This window comes from Mya arenaria, chromosome 6 (assembly GCF_026914265.1).
Source record: "Mya arenaria isolate MELC-2E11 chromosome 6, ASM2691426v1".
NCBI lineage: Eukaryota > Metazoa > Mollusca > Bivalvia > Myida > Myidae > Mya > Mya arenaria.
This window is the reverse complement of record NC_069127.1, coordinates 7622357-7640786: the sequence shown is the minus strand read 5'-3', so window position 1 is coordinate 7640786 and position 18430 is coordinate 7622357. Positions and strand designations below refer to the sequence as shown.

General features: G+C 36.9%; 1 protein-coding gene across 1 annotated transcript in view; it reads right to left on the bottom strand.

Annotated features, from left to right (window-relative positions):
* Positions 1-3903: 3903 nt before the first annotated feature.
* LOC128239044 (adhesion G protein-coupled receptor L3-like) overlaps positions 3904-18430 on the bottom strand; it is a 30955-nt gene continuing 16428 nt past the window's right edge. The window contains exons 17-28 of the mRNA XM_052955475.1: positions 11107-11150; positions 10128-10260; positions 9803-9906; positions 9515-9617; positions 9126-9276; positions 8607-8676; positions 8450-8516; positions 8028-8113; positions 7051-7177; positions 6560-6601; positions 6250-6327; positions 3904-5838 (exon numbers count right to left, since the gene is read on the bottom strand). Coding sequence (XP_052811435.1) covers positions 5785-5838; positions 6250-6327; positions 6560-6601; positions 7051-7177; positions 8028-8113; positions 8450-8516; positions 8607-8676; positions 9126-9276; positions 9515-9617; positions 9803-9906; positions 10128-10260; positions 11107-11150 — 1059 coding nt within the window. The 3' untranslated portion in view covers positions 3904-5784. The remainder of the gene's footprint in view (positions 5839-6249; positions 6328-6559; positions 6602-7050; positions 7178-8027; positions 8114-8449; positions 8517-8606; positions 8677-9125; positions 9277-9514; positions 9618-9802; positions 9907-10127; positions 10261-11106; positions 11151-18430) is intronic.

Genomic DNA, 18430 nt, shown 5'->3' with positions numbered 1-18430 from the left:
AATTTGTGTTGAATAATTATATAAACTACGCTCTTTCATTCCCAACCAATGACCTTTTTCATTAGTTTTGTCTTATTTTTTTAATAGGGTGCCGATTTCTCAAAACTACCTTAGTCTCTTATAACAATATTAAGCTAAGCTCAGTATTGCATTTTGCTCCTAATTGTGTAACTCGGTGTCTTTAAAACCAGTACTCAGTATCCGGTGACCCAGAACTCGGTGTCTTTAAAATCAGTTCTCAGTGTATGGTGAACCAGAACTCGGTGTCTTTAAAATCAGTCCTCAGTGTCCGGACACCCAGAAATCGGTGTCTTAAAATCAGTACTCAGTGTCCGGTGACCCAGAACACGGTGTCTTTAAAACCAGTTATCAGTGTCCGGTGACCCAGAACTCGGTGTCTGAAAAACCAGTACTCAGTGTCCGGTGACCCAGAACTCGGTGTCTGTAAAACAAGTACTCAGTTTCCGGTGAACCAGAACTCGGTGTCTGTAAAACAAGTACTCAGTGTCCGGTGACCAAGAACTTGGTGTCTGAAAAACCAGTACTCAGTGTTTGTGTCTGTTAAACCAGCACTCAGTGTATGGTGACGCAGAACTCGGTGTCTGTAAAACCAGTACTCAGTGTATGGTGACCCAGAACTCGGTGTCTGTAAAACCAGCACTCAGTGTATGGTGAACCAGAACTCGGTGTCTGTAAAACCAGCAATTAGTGTCCAGTGACCCAGAACTCGGTGTCTGTAAAAACAGTACTCAGTGTCTGATGACCCAGAACTCGGTGTCTGTAAAACCAGCACTCAGTGTCTGGTGACCTAGAACTCGGTGTCTGTAAAACCAGCACTCAGTGTCTGGTGACCAAGAACTGAGTGTCTGTTAAACCAGCAATCAGTGTATGATGACCCAGAACTCGGTGTCTGTAAAACCAGCACTCAGTGTATATGTCCGTTAAACCAGCACTCAGTGTCTGGTGACCCAGAACTAGGTGTCTGTAAAACCAGTACTCAGTTTATGGTGAACCAGAACTAGGTGTCTGTTAAACCCGCACTTAGTTCGAGTGAACCAGAACTCGATGTCTTTAAAACCCGCACTCAGTGTATGGCGGACCTGTATTCGGTGTCTCAAATTCTTAATGCTATAAAACATTAAGACTAAATTTGTACAAAATGAAAACCACTAACTGTTCATTATGATTTACATGACAATAAAAAAAATATATGTATATATTTAACTGGTTTCAAGTGAAATGTACAATAATCTATGATGGCCCATTAAAGCTCTAATGGAGTCCTTCGTATTTAACTATAATAATTTATACTTCGTAGCTTACTATTAAAATGATTATTTAATACACTGGAAATGAATACATGTTTGTTTAAATTTGGTGTTTTTTGAAAAATTACATAATGAAAGTAACCACATATTGTTTTCTAAAATTTGTTTTCTAAAGACAGCCTAGGTATGCGGCCTGACGAATTTGAGGTCAAACTGAGTTACTTGGTTACATTAATCAAATAATGAAAACGAAATTTTAGAAATACTAATATGTCTTTCGTATCAACTAGTATGTGAAATATTAATCTCGTCGTAATAAAAATAGCCAAATTAAAAAGATATGACCACTATTGAGTTTCAAATTGCTGTGCAGCAGAAAGTTCGCGTAGTGTATGAAATGTGGTAATCAAATCTGCGATGAAGCTTACCCAACGCAGTGGTAATTAGCTTTTTACGCATCATTTAAAAGATAAGATGAGGACGGTTTTCAGAATGAAAATTATATTAAGGCACAAATTTACGAAATAAAAACAATCTCACCTATAGTATTTGGTAGTAAAGTCGAAAACAATAATTTGATTTTGTCTCATACATCTCAGGCCATCAAATTAAAAAAAGAATATGAAATCAGACCAATGTCTTGTGTTATATATATGTGTTTTTTATTATGAATGTAGTTAACGTCTTTGCTCTGGGTAAACGAAATGTGACACCAAAAATAATTTGAATATTATCATTATAATGGTGTAAGATGACCTTTTTTCAAAAACATATAAATCGGAAGACCACGAAATGGGAATACGTTCCAAAGCATTGTAGTTTGACAGCTGACCACATACCTCATACCGGTGACAATAGATGGGAACAATATTCTGAAGCTTTGTTATCTGGGAGTCCATACCTGTCCCGATGACTGAAGCACTGTTCTTCAACAACTTACTGTATACCCCTTACCGACGAGCAAAGCTGGTACGCGTTGTAAGGTACTCTAGTTTGTCTACTGGCCATACCTTTATCAAGGATAACATTCCTTGGGGACACTCCATCAAGCACTGTACTTTGACAACCGACCATAGGTGACCATAGCTTGGGTGTACATTTTATTACATTGTAGTTTAACAACTAACTGTGTAACCAGTACAGAGAGTGATTACTAGCGAACACGTTTTAAAGAACTGTTTAACATTCGACCAGCCATATATGAGAACTGACCAAGGGCCTACATATTAGTGAATATAACTAGGGGAACGTTCTAAAGCACTGTATTTTGACAAATCACAAATATCTCATACCGGTGAGAAGTGCTTGGAGACACGTTATATAGCAATATAGATTTACAACTCACCACCTACAACTGGGGGACTAGTTCTTATAATTGTAGTTTGAAAACTGGCAAAATGTCCACGTATAGGCGGTCATACCTTGAGGATTAGTCATCAAACATTGTAGTTTGACAATTGACGAAATGCCTTATACCATTGACTATACCTAGGAACCCGTTCAAGAGCATAGTTTGACTGGTTACTAAATGTCTTCAAACTCCAAACCTGATGCCGATAATCATAAGCACTGTAGTTCGTAAGCTGCCCATACTCCACATGATGGTGAAAAACTAATCGTTGTATATTATACCTCACATAGATGTGTCCCTTCTTTGTATATATAAACTCGTTCGGTCCGTATATCACTGTATTTTGATGAAAATCCAGTTTAATGACGTCAGCGGTCCATATTATATTTTTGGTCGGTCCTGACCTCGCCAAAAATGTAATATGGACAGCTGACGTCATACAATTGATAAGTGTTGCTTGCTTTTTCACAACGGCGAAAACTTGTCGCAAGTAAACGTAATTAGCTTTTTTCAAAAACACATTTAAATCGCTTTAAAAATATTGAATCGTAATGTTCGGTATGGCATTATGGCATTATGAGGACCGGTCAGTCAGCCCCCGAACGTGGGCTTACGCCTCGGTCCATATAAACTTTCGGTGGCTGACTGGCCGGTTCTTCTAATGTCATATGACCCTCAGTGGTGTGTTATATTTCTTAAATACATTTCGTTTGTGTATTCAGGCAATGACTACTGACAGAGAGTTGTAAAAGCCTACCAGACTATTGTCGACGGTGTGACGTGTTCAGAGCTTCACCTTCAGAACAGTAGTTAGTTCTGGAGCCAGATTTATATTAATAAACTTATTTGAATGTATGTATTAGTGTTTATAAACGAAATATTAATACAAATACCCATTTGCGAAATAGATTTAAATAAAAGCAGTCAGTTTTTTACCATTTTCAAGGTATGTGTTATGTTAAAACGAGTGCTTCTCAGTTTATCCTAAATCTTTGGAGTGTTTGGTTTGTCGATTCCTTCCAGTGTGTATCCAACAAGTAATAGGGATAACATCAAAATACCTAGGAATCTAGACATTTGATCTGACAGGCAAATTATATGATATGTTTCTCTACTTTATATTGGGAAGACATTATGAAATTATAATGTTCTATCAACACGAATAATTGACATTGTACTTTGTGTCAAACTGACTTGAGCAGTAATGGACATCCCATTACCAGACCATGCCGTGATTGGAGAGACGCCGTGCTAAGGGCGTCAGTGTTTGGTATTAACACAAACAAGTACTACCAAATATAATTCAGACATAAGATAAGCAACAACTTTAACATAGTTTTAAAACATAAATGCGATTTTACATGGTAGATTTATTCACTTTCATACGAGAACAATATTGATGTGTTTTACGACATGTACGGGTAGGCGATATGATAAAAATAATAAAAAGGAAGCGTATATATTTAAATTCTCATATTTATCCTTTCATACTTGCCTGTAAAAAGAAAAAAAACGGAAAAAGATTTATACACAGATATTACACACTATATTAAATACAATGAAACAATTTGATAATACATATTCCTATTTAGCTATTTTAGTGAAGCATTGGTGTTTATCAGTGCAATTTCAACACGAAATACTACTTAAACAGGGGCTAACTTTATCTTAAATTACATATAAAATATATTTGTGATGGTAATGTAGGAATTCTCACAAAACAATCAAAACGTAACATTTGAAACAAGCCCAATTTCAACCATACAACAAGGTAGAAATCGTGTCGTGTTTTTAATTTTTGACAATGACCTAGATTATCCGTTTTTAGATGGACTTGGAACTAGTGCAAACTTTTACTGTAATATGTATATTCTAAAAATTCGTGTTTCATTATTGTCGCTTTATTTTACCACTTTCTTTCAATTTTAGCAATGATTATGTTAATCAATGGACTGTACAAGACGTTTACATCCCTTTGATTAAAAGAATGCCCTCACTTCAGAAGCAACAGAATTATATCAAAATATATGAAAATAATGATTTGACGTTGCATAAAGAAAACTTTTTGACTTAAAACAGATATTTTCTGTAAATAAACAAAGCTTACTAAAAATGATTGCAGAAGTTAACATTTGTTGCACATTTTCTTTTACATTCTCTTGTTTATACCAAGTACAAACGAAAAACAAGTATTCATACATTTCGGTTTAAAATTGTATCAACTTTTTAATCTTCAGACTGTCGTCACCAAACAAACAAACAATTAACAAACGCTGACTAACACAATCTACATATTGTCATCAACGTAGCCTGGTGAAAAAGTTTTCCTTATTGCTTTGACCTTTTAAACCCTAGTTTGCAAACGTTCAGACTACAAATGATGCTCAGACAGTGACGGTGATAGAATTCCACTAAACAAACTTAAACTTCAACAGACTAGAAAGATGTGTTGAATCTATAGATGTTTTGCACTGGTCGTGACTGCATTAATAAGGTATATACGTCATGAAACTATTTTGTCTATACAAACTCGTTAAATGAAATGCGATATTGCATTAAAATCAACAAATTCCTTTGTATCCTGACAAAAATATAAAATATTTAGGAGTTGACTTAGTATTGACTTGGCTAACAAGGAACAATAATCCAAATGACATATACGATAGGTAATTACATCAAATTAAATACTAACATATAAGCAAGAGTAATTGATCATTCAAATTAATGACTCGTCATTAGGTTCCATTATTATCGACAATTATTCTGAAGGGTTTATAAAAAAATTATATGCACATGATAACAAAGTCAGCTGCATTCATGCCTTGATATTTCTCCCTTAATAGGCTGCATTTGTGTTTACCTTCATTTTAACAGGATATTGATGTGTTTTCAATTAAAAGGCAGTTCTAATGAAACTCATCCATATGTGAGGTTTCTTCCCGAGAAGGACCGAGTATATTTACTTCCGATCAATTTATTGACAAATTCGACTGTTAGTATGTACTTGTAGTCTATAAAACCGTCTTTTATGCAGTGGGAAGATTCTTAATCCAGAGGGACTCAATATATATAAACTTCGGATCAACTAATATAATCTACTATAGCCTCTTCAGATTCGACGATTAGTATGTACATATATGTACATAAAGATTGTACATTCGTCAGTTATGCATGTGACTCGGTTGGCATCACGCTTGATTTTGTTAAAGCCGAGGATTTCTGGAAACATACAATAATATTTTGATCAAATATATATTTACAATTTAAACTTTGTTTTTTACTTTTACAGTTAATTCAACCAGCCTTCAATAAGTACAACGATAAACCAGATTATGTAGATACCAATACATCGTTTCTAAGTTGATCTGGCCTAAATATAACTCGCAATAACCGGATTAGTATAACTTATTTGTTTTTACGGCATTCTTGTTAGATGCTGATTAATGTTAAGATGACAATTTACAGATGTCAGTAAATGTCCTTTTCTATTTTCTTAACATTTTTGGTCTGCAAAATATTAAAATGGCTTCTTGATATAAGTGAAAAATAACAACATAATTTCGAAATAATGTGTTGTACACTCCATTTAAGCGAACGGAAAATATCAGGATTATAACAATTAATCAGTACCGATTTCATTTCAGTAGCAGTGATCGAAACCTCTGGTGCAAGCCACCTGGCCCGCCTGGCTTTGAACACCTCCTGCACCTTCGACAAAACATAAACATGGTTTAACGTTTTATGGGCAATGCGATCACCGACTTGTTCATATGTGTGTTTGTTGGAATTAATACCTTTCGAGCAATGCATGGTTATATATATTTACACGAATAAGGTGAACATGTAGTCCAAAAACAACACTTAATTAAAATTAAACGCGTCTATTTTTGCACATTTGATTAACATTGTGAACTATTTTAGAAAATGGGAGCAAACATACTTTTCTATCCAGAACGCACTGAACTACGAAAATAAGGACTCCCTGAAAATAAGGACGTAGTTATTTTGTTACATTTCTATAGTTTTTCACATAAGTATTCATGGACGAGCAAAAATTGACGGTAAAGGAAAATGTGTATGTGCACTGTGAAACAAAACTAATTTGTTTCAATTAGATATAATGTTGGTAAGGGGGTAATGCCAATGTTTCGTTCAGCGGAAAACAAGTTGTTGTACTTGTGTCACGACCAGTTATAATATCGTGCGTATACTTATATAATAGTGTATATGTTTCTGCATTATGTTGTACGTGAACCTGCAGGCTGTTGTACATTCCCAATAAGAGTGTTACACGTGTACATAAATAATATTGTCCGTGTACCAACAAACTATTGTCAGTGTACCGCCACAGTGTTGTAAGAGCACATGATGACTGGTGTGCGTGTAGCTGCAGGCTGTTGAACATGTGCATGATCGATATAGAACATGTACCTGTAGACTGTTGAAGATGACAAAGAGGTACTGGAAAACGACAGTATCCCTGTTGACGGCAAACACTCCGAACAGCCACGTGATTCCAAACACTGGCAACAAGACACACACACTACGTATCCCGGTCCTGTGACATTTTACAGAACATTATAACCATGTTTAAACAACATTTATAATACACAAGCAGGTGGGGAACGCAAAAAATATACATGTTTGTATGCTTTTACTTCCATTCTAAAGTTTGTGCGCAGTAAACCTTGAGCATACAATTGACATTCACTTTTCATTTAAAAAGAAACATTCAATATATCAGAACAACAAAATACCTCGAAATGCTCATAATTACACCATGATTCAACATAAAACATTTGACAATTATGAAATTGTTTGGAAGTCAGCATTTTGCACCATAAGGGTGAACATACCATGTAATTTTTCGCCTGCTTTTAACTGATTATTATTTGTCCATATTGAACAATGCTTTTGACCAAGTCCCCCCCTCCCCGGATGACCGCATAGAGGCGTAAGCAAACATCCATTAAGAACTATTCATTAGCTTAATCGGGACGAGCAGATGCTGAGTCAGTTTTAACATAACGCGCTCTAAAATACAGGATAGTTTAAATAAGCATTTTTTGTTACAAATAACAAATGTATATGCGTACATCTTGCACAGCTTCTGTGAAAAGAAAATACCTCGGGTCCGGTTTCGAAAACATTCGAAATTGGTCCGAATTTTTTTTGACATATGATGTTTTAACCACGTGATATGAACAAAGATAAGATATAACATAAGCGTGGTAAACGGATGTATTAATTTGTTTTATTTTTTTTAAAAATATGCATTTATATTCCGGTGAATAAGGCAAGGCTTTCTTTATTTGATGGAAAATGATTGAGTTTTTAAAATGGCCATAAACATTTTTAGACGTGTGGAAGTCATAAGCGTAAGGCAGCTATAGAGAAAAGAAACTTTCTTGATCTTGTCAGCATCTCCTCGTTTTGACATAGCAGAAGTCCCAAACAGCCTCTTGATGACAGCGACTGTGATGATTGTGTTCGTCTTTAAAAGAAAAAAAACAACACAGAAACACAAGAATAAAACCAACAGCACATCAAGCATGAACAACAACAACAACAACAAAAACATTTCAGAAAAATCAGTACTATGTAAATATCACCCATAACAAAACAACAACATTTTAGGAGCTTGTGATTGATTCCTCTTAGAGTTTTTAAGCGAACAGACTTTACCACGTACTCATACATTAAAATGCTTATAAAGTTATTTCCGCAACAACAAGAGCTTCGAGAGAATTGTTTATCACATACTGTGTGTAAGAATTGTTTGGGTTACAATCAAGATTGTTCTCAAGAACTTTTAAAGGAAATAACTTACAAATACGATTGCCAAAGCCGGTCCAGCAAAAGCCCAGAAAAGTCCCGAATCAATACTCAGCCAACAACTAGTAAAAAAAGAAATACAAAAATCCAGCCTTCTTAAAACTCAAAACAACCAACTGTAACAAAACAGAGCTTCATTAATTGGAACTTACAATTTGTCATTTCCATAACCTTTCAGTTTAGATGTTGCAGCAGAAATTATGACAACGATCAGTGGAATTCCTGAAAATATTCAGCCTCTTAAATGTTGAAATACTGATGCTTGCTAACCAACCAAATACGTGGTTGGCATCAATTAACAGCAATTATAATAAGGTATTTTCACTCTTTTGACTAACAGGGATTCGAGATAATGTATTTAAGGAACTTAATCAACTTGACAAATAAATGTCGTTTATGCTTATTTTAAATTAAATACAGACTTACTTTGTTAGACTCACAAACTTTATCTACAATTTATTTAGGTCATCTTATTTACATACTCTTATAGAAATACGGCATTCTTTTAAATGATATCTGTAAAGTGAATCCCAGAGCATAACAATTCAAAATCATGGTTTAATATATTTTAAAAGCTTCCGTTTGTGGTATAAAACCTTATTAAATGGAGTTTTAAATGTATTTCCTTTTAGAATACGATATTGCATATAAATCGACGTTGTATTAAATACCGTAAGAAACTCCAAGCAATGCATGTAAACCGTCCCTTTTGTCAAGGGGTCTGAGCACCATTTGTGCAATAACACATCCTTCCGATAGCATCAAGAAAAAAGCAGTCAAAAATATGTAGTGGAGCAGAACAGCAATGGATGTGCACACGGCCTGTATGATATGTAAGACACACACATGTACAGAAAATCATCGAATAAAATGCTGTATTTATTTTTTCAGTCATAAAGACACACTTACAAATGTGTTCTCAAAGTTTGTAGCAAGTGACAAATGCATAAATCATCAATGTAAACATTATCAGTACGAAACGAATATACAGTCAATGTTTTCCGACCATTTACACTGGCCATTAAAAATTGAAATGCCATGATTCTTGGCAAGTAATTACATGCTGTGAAGTGCTGTTCACCCCTGCCAGAAACATGACGTAAGCCACAACTAGAACCGTACACAGGTTGACAAGCAAAACTGATCTCTTCGAACGTACAGCCCTGAAAGGAAGGATTTAGATCTCAATTATATCTTTTGTGACATGATGTCCACCTTTTTCATTAAATTAATTGCTAAATCCTTTATTGGAAGTATTGTAATTTTATGTCCTTGTTGTCAAACCAATCATGTACTCAACATTGACTCCACCAACTCACATATTCTGCATATAAAATATACAATTTACCTCCAGAAGTACACATAGGTCGTGATGGTAAGAAACAAGCCAATTATAGATATACTGCATCCCACAATTGACAAAACTCCAAGGCGGCGATGGTGAACAGTTTCCTAAATAGTCAAGAAAATGCATATATTTCTCAGAAATTAAATAGGTAGTTTTTCAACAAATTAAATAAAAAAACTGAAATAATGAAGCTTTTCTGCACGGATAATTCATTTGATAATGCAGGTAAAGTTCCGCATGCAAAATACGGGTTTTACTGGTGGTTTTCAGGTATACATGTACAACACATTTAAGTAATAAAGGAGAATAAGAATTCTATCACGACCGTTTCAGAGGTACTGGCGGGGCTCATAAGAACAGCAAAATTTGTCAGGTGGTCACACTGGCAGGACACGGTTCCCTTTTCTCTGTCAAATTGTTCCAAACTGCATCCATCAGTTGACCAAAGGCCTTTCCCGCTACAACAGACCCAAAACATTCAGGTTGTATATTATACGAAATGACTAAAGGCAGAATAACAATTTGATACAACTGTTTACTCAAAAATCTTGATAATCACAATAGTAAGCGGGGATTGCCACACATCATAACTTTTGAAAACTCTATTTATCAATTTACGTTGAGGTACAGTTTTTGTAAGGGTATACCGTATATCATTGCAGTAAATGGTACAAAAGAAGATTTGACCAGAGTTTAGAGTTTAAATCCAAGTGAAAACACGTTTGGGTAATATGAATATGTGTGTGCGTGTCAAATATCTCATACTGTCAATCAAGAATTTTTTTTTCTTAGAAATATGTTTCACAAAATATTATATATAAAAATAATGACTTAAATTAACTTCCTTCCAACAAAAATGCAAATCACTCTGTTAATAAAAACAAAAGTCAAATGATAACAAAACATAATTAGTTTTCATGATGTAGAACATTTGGTAACCTTTCATCAAACCTATTCTATAACAATTTTACGTTTGAGTGGAAATGCGTTTTAAACTAATATATTTTCTGCTCTCAAAATAAGCGTGAACTTGTACAAACTAGAAAGCTATAATGATCTTACTAACGTTAACATATACATGTTTTGCATAAAAACCGATTTCTCAACCTTCACCATATTGAGCAAAATATATGCACTATTAAATTGTCTTCTAAAAAAACAAAAATTCATGGTTTATCAAATTTGTACATAAAATATTCATTTTTGTATATGATTATATATGCTTTAAGCCCTTTGATGTATATTTGTTTACTCATTGATAAAATATTATCGAATTTTTTATCCGCAAGTATGTAAGAATATACCTTTTTGTTTCCCAAAAGGAACATGACGGATCTGTTAGATTTCTCTGAAAGAATAGAGCAAATAAAAAGGTACTAAAAAGTATATAAATTTATTTCCACGCATAATATTGGATCGATCATAATTTTTTATCATAAAACGGGTGACACCTCACGTCCCATGTCATGGATCTATATGAAAGACCGTAGTGTTATACTATAGTAATTTCGTTAGTTTTATACTTTCGCTCATTTTTGACGATTCGCTTCATAAAAGCACATGTTACACTGGTTCCCAGTTTAAGTTTGTCATTATAACATTTCATAGAGTGAGCCGGACTTCAGTTCCGTACCTCCATTAGAGAGAGTATTTAGCCTTGCGGTTCCCGCAAACGTTGAGAGAAGCTCCTTCTCGCCAATTTAAGTAAATATTATCTGTCCTGCACACAGTGTAAATACTTTTCCTGGCACTTCACTTTGTCATAGTTTTATCTATATCATGTTTAGAATGTATCTTGTAGCACGAGCATAATAACGTTATCGTCGAATTCCCGAGTGTTCTCGCACTCGCATCACTTCGTACTCATTTGTTTATAAGCACATCGTGTTGTTTTAGCAATGTTTACTGTAGAAATACCACATGCTCGAATATGTTTTCTTCAGCTAAGACTGTCTTACAGAGTATTATGTCATATTTAAAGATTTATAAGGTTTAATATGTAGAGAAATACAGTATTGACTTAGAAAATTAAGGTTTTATTGTACTCAGTTTATAAGAAATGTAACGTGATTACAGTTTCCATCAGCTTATACACTTTCTAACAGTAAGGTATAGATTTAGATCTTATATATAGATCTATTTAAAATAGAATCGAGTATTAAAGTATAGATCTAGATCTGTGTCATACGTATTAATATTATGAGTAGAGATCTGGATCTATGTCTTATAGAATAATGTTTTAAGTATAGATCTAGATCTGTTTCATGCATATTAATGTTACGCTTATAGATCTATATCTATTTGTTACACAGGCATGTTATTCTAGAATTCTTATGGTATTTTCATTGTCTCTTTTCAGTCTTTTACCATCAAATGCACATCTTAGAATAAAGAACCGATAACACGCTAGGATGTTTGGGTTTATACTTACTGCCCAATATAATCGACAAAGCACCGTCTTATAAAGGGGCAGCACAGTAAAAGAACTGTAGAATTTATGGATACAAGAACTAAAAGAACACTCACAGCAAAAGGTATGGAACAATTTGAAGAAAGAGTGACGGCGTTTAATGCTAAACTGGAGAACAATGTGTCAGAAATCACTGCAATTGCATCCTCGCCTATAGACAGTTTAGACTTAAAACAGCTCACCAACCTTAAAAAGAATTTAGATCAAGTTATAGAAAGGTACGAAACGTTCATGATGATTTCTTGGACTTTTTAAAGAGAACGGCAACAGACATTAGTCAGCAACAACCTGAAAATCTTGTTGTAAGCAACAGAGACTTGCAGAAGTCAATAAAAGTAAAAGTAAGACAAATTGACTCGAGAATTGTGGAATTAAGTGAACAGTTATCCACATCATCCCATCGGTCAAAAAGATCGGGAACATCGGCAGCAAAGGCAAAGCTTCTTTACCAGTTTGCTCAAGAAGAAGCTCGTCTAGAAAAGGCAAAAGCGGATATGGAGCAACAACAAGCTGTAGAGAGGGCTGCTCAACAAAGACAGAGAGCAGACTTGGACATAGACATGAAGTTGCTAATCGAAACTCAGAAAACTGCAATGCTAACAATTAATGATAAAGAAGAAAACGACGAAGATCGCAGTCAAGTGCTTGGTGATTTCGCAATAACATCACCACCTGATCAAAAGGTATCAGAGTTCATCAAAAAGACTGAAACTTATCACCGACTTAATGTAGACGCCAAAGAATTCCAGCCGAGCGCTCAGATGGACATCTCCAAATTCCTGTTGAGAAGGACCTGATCCTGTCTAGGCTAGTCCCCTTCAACGACAAGCCAGAAACTTTCATCTCATGGAAGGGGAGCTTCAAAAGAGTGATGGAAGACCTCTTGGCAACAGCTGACGAAGAATTTGACATGTTGGTCAAATATCTGGGTCCGGAGTCAAAGCGCCACGCGGTGTCATTGATATCAGTTTACGTTGAGAATCCAGTGATGGGACTGACCAAGCTCTGGACCAGGCTCAACGACCAATATGGTTCCCCAGGACTTGTTTAAGCTTCAGTGTTAAAGAAACTTAACCTGCTTCCGAAACTTAACACGAAGTAGCCCAAAAAGTTTTATGACCTGTTAGACATTCTCCTGGAAGTCCCAGCCTTGAAAGAGAATCCAAGGTATTCCACTCAACTGTCCTATTTCGACTCTTCCGAAGGACTTCTACCAGTTGTTCACAAACTTCCGTACGGTCTCCAAGAAAAGTGGGTGTCCAGAGCCTCCAGTTTCAAGAGAAACAATGATCAGAGCTTCCCTCCATTTTCGGTGTTTGTTGACTTTATCAATGAAACAGCCAAGATCAAGAATGATCCTGGTTTAGCATGTTTGTCTAATGAGAGAGGTAATCGAGCAACACCTGCAGTTAGCGTTATGAAAACTGATATAAACAAAACTGCTGCAAATTCCGGTCAAGGATTTAAATGCCCAATTCATAAAGCAGATCATCTTTTGGTCGATTGCCGCTGCTTTCTAACAAAGTCTGTCTTTGAACGAAAACAAATCGTCAAAGAAAATCGCATATGCTACAGGTGTTTGGCCTCGGTTACCCACAGAGCTGCAGATTGCAAAGTAGAAGTTAAATGTTCCGACTGTGGCAGTCACAGACATTTAACTTTGATGCATGAAAGCAGAAAAACGACACTTCAGGTGCATATCCTCATGGCGGGGAGAGGGGTGGTCATTCACAGTTTAACGTAAGACCATTAGGTTCTCAGTACTCCGTCCAGACTCAGTGTACCCAGGTTTGTGGCGGGTTCACTTCACATGGAAAATCATGTGCAAAGATTGTTCTGGTTAATGTATATGAGAAAACCCAACCCTGTCAACGCCTGAGGATATACGCCAGTATAGATGAACAGAGTAATAGTTCGCTAGCTAGTCCAGCTCTTTTTGAAAAACAAGGTTTAAGTGGAGAACAAACTGATTATTCTCTGAACTCTTGTTTAGGCATGTCAAATGTACAAGGTCGAAAAGTGTCGAATTGCATGATAGAAACAATTGATGGCTCTTGTAAGTACTTGTTACCTCCTCTCTTGGAATGCAGTAAAATTTCAAATGCCAGAGATGAGATCCCAACATCACAAATAGCAACACAATTTGGTCATTTAAAGGGAATCGCTTCAAAGATTCCACCTTTAGACGAGAAAGCTGAAATTCTGCTACTCATAGGTCGGGATCTCATTGCTGCGCATCATGTCCATGAACAAATTACAGGTCCCAAGAACGAACCTTTTGCACAAAGACTCGGCTTGGGATGGGTGATTGTTGGACAAGTTTGTCTGGGACAAATTTACCAGGACAAGGTGAATTGTATGAAAACGTACTTGTTGCCAAATGGACGAGAATCTCTATTTCCTCCATGCAGCAACAATTTCAAGGTGACGGAGAGAACACCTTCTTTAGCCGATGATGTTTTTGTTAAAACAAAACAAGATAACCAAATAAGTATGTCAGTAGAAGATAGAGAGTTTGTTGACATTATGAGTAACAAGATGGTGAAAGATCCAAGTGGTAACTGGGTAACCCCTCTTCCATTTGCTTCGGACAGACCTAAACTGCCCAACGATAGGTCACTTGCACTCAAAAGAGCTCACATGCTCCACACATCTTTAAGGAAAAATCCTCAGAAACTTGGTCATTTCTTGGATTTCATGGATGGGATTATCAGTAAAGGTCATTCAGAAATTGCCCCTCCCATAGCAAACGATCAATAATGTTGGTACCTACCTCTCTTCGGTGTTTATCACCCCAAAAAGCCAGACCAGATAAGGGGGGTCTTTGATACATCTGCCAAGTTTGAAAACTTGTCCCTCAATGTGTTCTCCTTCAAGGCCCTGATCTGATCAACAGTTTGCTACGTTTTCGAAAAGACAAGATAGCCATCTGCGCAGACATTCAGCAAATGTTTTATAGCTTTCTGGTGAAAGAGGAAGATCGTGACTTCCTCAGATTCTTCTGGTACAAGGAAAAGGATCCCAACAAAGAAATTATAGGGTATAGAATGCGGGTTCATGTTTTTGGGAACAAGCCTTCTCCTTCTGTTGCTAATTTTGGCTTGCAGAAAACAGCCGCCATTAGCGAGACGGAGTTTGGTAAGGATGTTCAGGAATTCATTTCCCAGAATTTCTATGTTGACGATGGTCTCATTTTATTACCCACTGTCGAGCAAACAGTAGACCTAATGAAGCGAACACAGGCCGCTCTTTTACAGAATGGAAATTTGCGCCTACACAAAATAGCGTCTAGTGATGAAAGGGTTCTCAAAGCTTTCCCGCCAGAAGACCTTACTAAAGATCTTTCTTGTCTGGACCTGTCCAAAGACGACTTGCCCACTCAAAGAAAATTAGGTCTACTTTGGGTTCTCAAGTCAGATTGTTTCACATTCTCTGTCCCTGATGTTGAAAGGCCTTTCACACAACGAGGAGTGCTTTCTGTGGTGAATAGTTTGTATGATCCTCTAGGCTTTGTCGCTCCAGTCACCATTGTGGGTAAATTGCTGCTCAGGTCAATGACGTTAGGAAACTGTAGTTGGGACGAACCATTGCCTGATGAATATTTTCAGAAGTGGCTTGATTGGACTGATTCTCTGAAAGTCTCTGAAAGATGTATCGATATCTCGTGGTTATTTTGGTCATTCTTTAAGCCAGGCCTCAAACAACACTTTGCTTTTGTTCTCGGATGCTTCAGAGAAAGCAATTGCTTCAGTTGCTTATTTGGTCAGTGAGACTGTTGAGAACAGTAAGACTCAAATTGGGTTTGTTATGGGTAAAACAAAGGTGGCTCCCACAAAAGGTCACACAATTCCAAGACTGGAGTTGTGTGCTGCGGTTCTCTCCGCCGAGATTGCAGAACAAATTCATGTCAACGAAGTTAGGTACTTTACGGACAGTAAAGTGGTTCTAGGTTACATTTATAACAGGAAAAGAAGGTTTTACACCTACGTAGCTAACAGAGTAGAAAGAATTCTCAATTCTTCAAATTCCTCTCAGTGGTATTACATTGACACAAAACACAATCATGCGGATATTGGCACCAGAGGTGCGTCTCCAAGTCAGATGTCTGACTGTATGTGTTTGAAGGGACCTCCCGAAAAGATCTTTGTAAAAATGAATCAGTCTAGTGAGCATTTCTGCTTGCATAACCCAGATCAAGACAAAGAAGTACGTCCAGATGTCACATGTTTGGCCACGAGGTCTATGGAGAGACACTCTAGTTTGGATCCCAAGTATCTCCAAAAGTTTTCCTCTTTCAGACGTCTGACCAAGACTGTAAGCAACTTGCAACATGTCTTCAAGTCGTTAAACAAATCGTGCGAGTGTGTTGGTTGGCATCTCTGTCCAGAAGCCTCTTCAGCAGAAAATGTTGAGAGCGCCCAGTGTTTGATATTCCGAACTTTCCAGAAGGAATCATACCCTAAGGAGATAGACTGTCTGAAAGAAGGCATTCCCATTCCTGCAAGTAGTCCTCTTCTGTCTCTAAATCCCTACTTAGATGATAAGGGTGTTCTTAGAGTGGGGGGAAGGCTAAGAAACTCAAAATTGCCAACCCCAGAAAGAAACCCTATCATCGTCCATGGTAGAAGTTATCTAGCCTTGCTCTTGATTCGTCACTTTCATGAAAAAGTTATGCACCAAGGTAGACATTTCACAGAAGGCGCTGTTAGGGAAGGTGGATTTTGGGTCACAGGTGGCAAGAAACAGGTTTCTTTCTATATCTATAGTTGTGTTCTCTGTCGCAAACTCGAATCAAAAAGTCAAACTCAGCTCATGGCGGATTTGCCCGCTGTTCACCTCACTCCAGCCCCTCCTTTCACGTATGTAGGAGTAGATGTATTTGGTCCCTGGAATGTGGTCACAAGGAAAACAAGAGGTGGTCAGTCCACCAATAAACGGTGGGCAGTTTTATTCACATGTCTCACGATGAGAGCTGTGCATGTTGAATTGGTGGAAGAAATGTCTTCTTCCGCATTCATCAATGCATTGAGACGCTTCATCTCTATTCGTGGGAATGTTTTACAATTCAGGTCTGACCGGGGCACCAATTTTGTGGGTGCCACATCTGATTTAGGGGTTGGCGCTGTCAACATAGAAGATCAGCGTGTAAAGGGTCTCCTAGAGGAGAAAGGCACAACTTGGGTCTTCAATCATCCACATGCTTCCCACATGGGAGGTGTCTGGGAGCGTATGATTGGTGTAGTGAGAAGAGCCCTAGATTCCATACTCACTGGCCATAAGCTTCAAAACCTCACTCATGATGTACTTGCTACTTTAATGGCCGAGGTGTGTGCTATTGTTAATGCACGACCACTAGTGCCTGTGTCACATGATGCAGAAGCACCGGAAATTCTGAGTCCTTCCATGCTGTTGACCCAAAAGTCATCCTCGCCTATCTCTTTCAATGAAATCTTGTCCATCAAAGACATTTACCAAGCCGAGTGGAAAAGGGTCCAGGTACTTGCAGACCAATTCTGGGCTAGATGGAAATAAGAATTTCTGAATATGCTTCAGAACAGGCAAAAGTGGGTCACTTCAGAACCAAATCTCAAGGTTGAGTTTTGCTCAAAGACAGTTCAACCACTAGAAATCAGTGGCCTTTGGCAGTAGTTGTTGAGGTATACTTTAGCACTGATGAAAAAGTCCGAACCGTTCAAGTGAGGTCTGTAAGTGATGGAAAGTCGAGTTTGTTTGTTCGACCTATTACAGAACTCGTGCTGCTTTTAAGCGAGTAGTTGATGGTTTGTCGGGTTAGAGTGGGGATAAGTGTACATAGTGAACAACTAGTCATATTCTCTAGTCATATTTTGTATGTTAACATGTATGTTTGCAATAGTTTTTTAAATCCTTGTAGACTTTGGAAGATATATGTAAGATAAGGTTTGCATTTTGGAACATCTTTCAACAAGTAACTCGAGATGAGTAAATCTTTAGCTTCCTCATTTATGAAATTCAGTGAGCGTGGGCTTAGTTTTCAATTTTGTGTTTACGCCTAAAGTTGAAAACTTGCTTAATTCTACTGAATGTTTAACTGTTATACTGTATTTGACAGTAACATTTCATTTTAATGTTTGTGTAGCGTAATGTTTCTACTATTGCGCTTAATGTTTGTGCAGTGA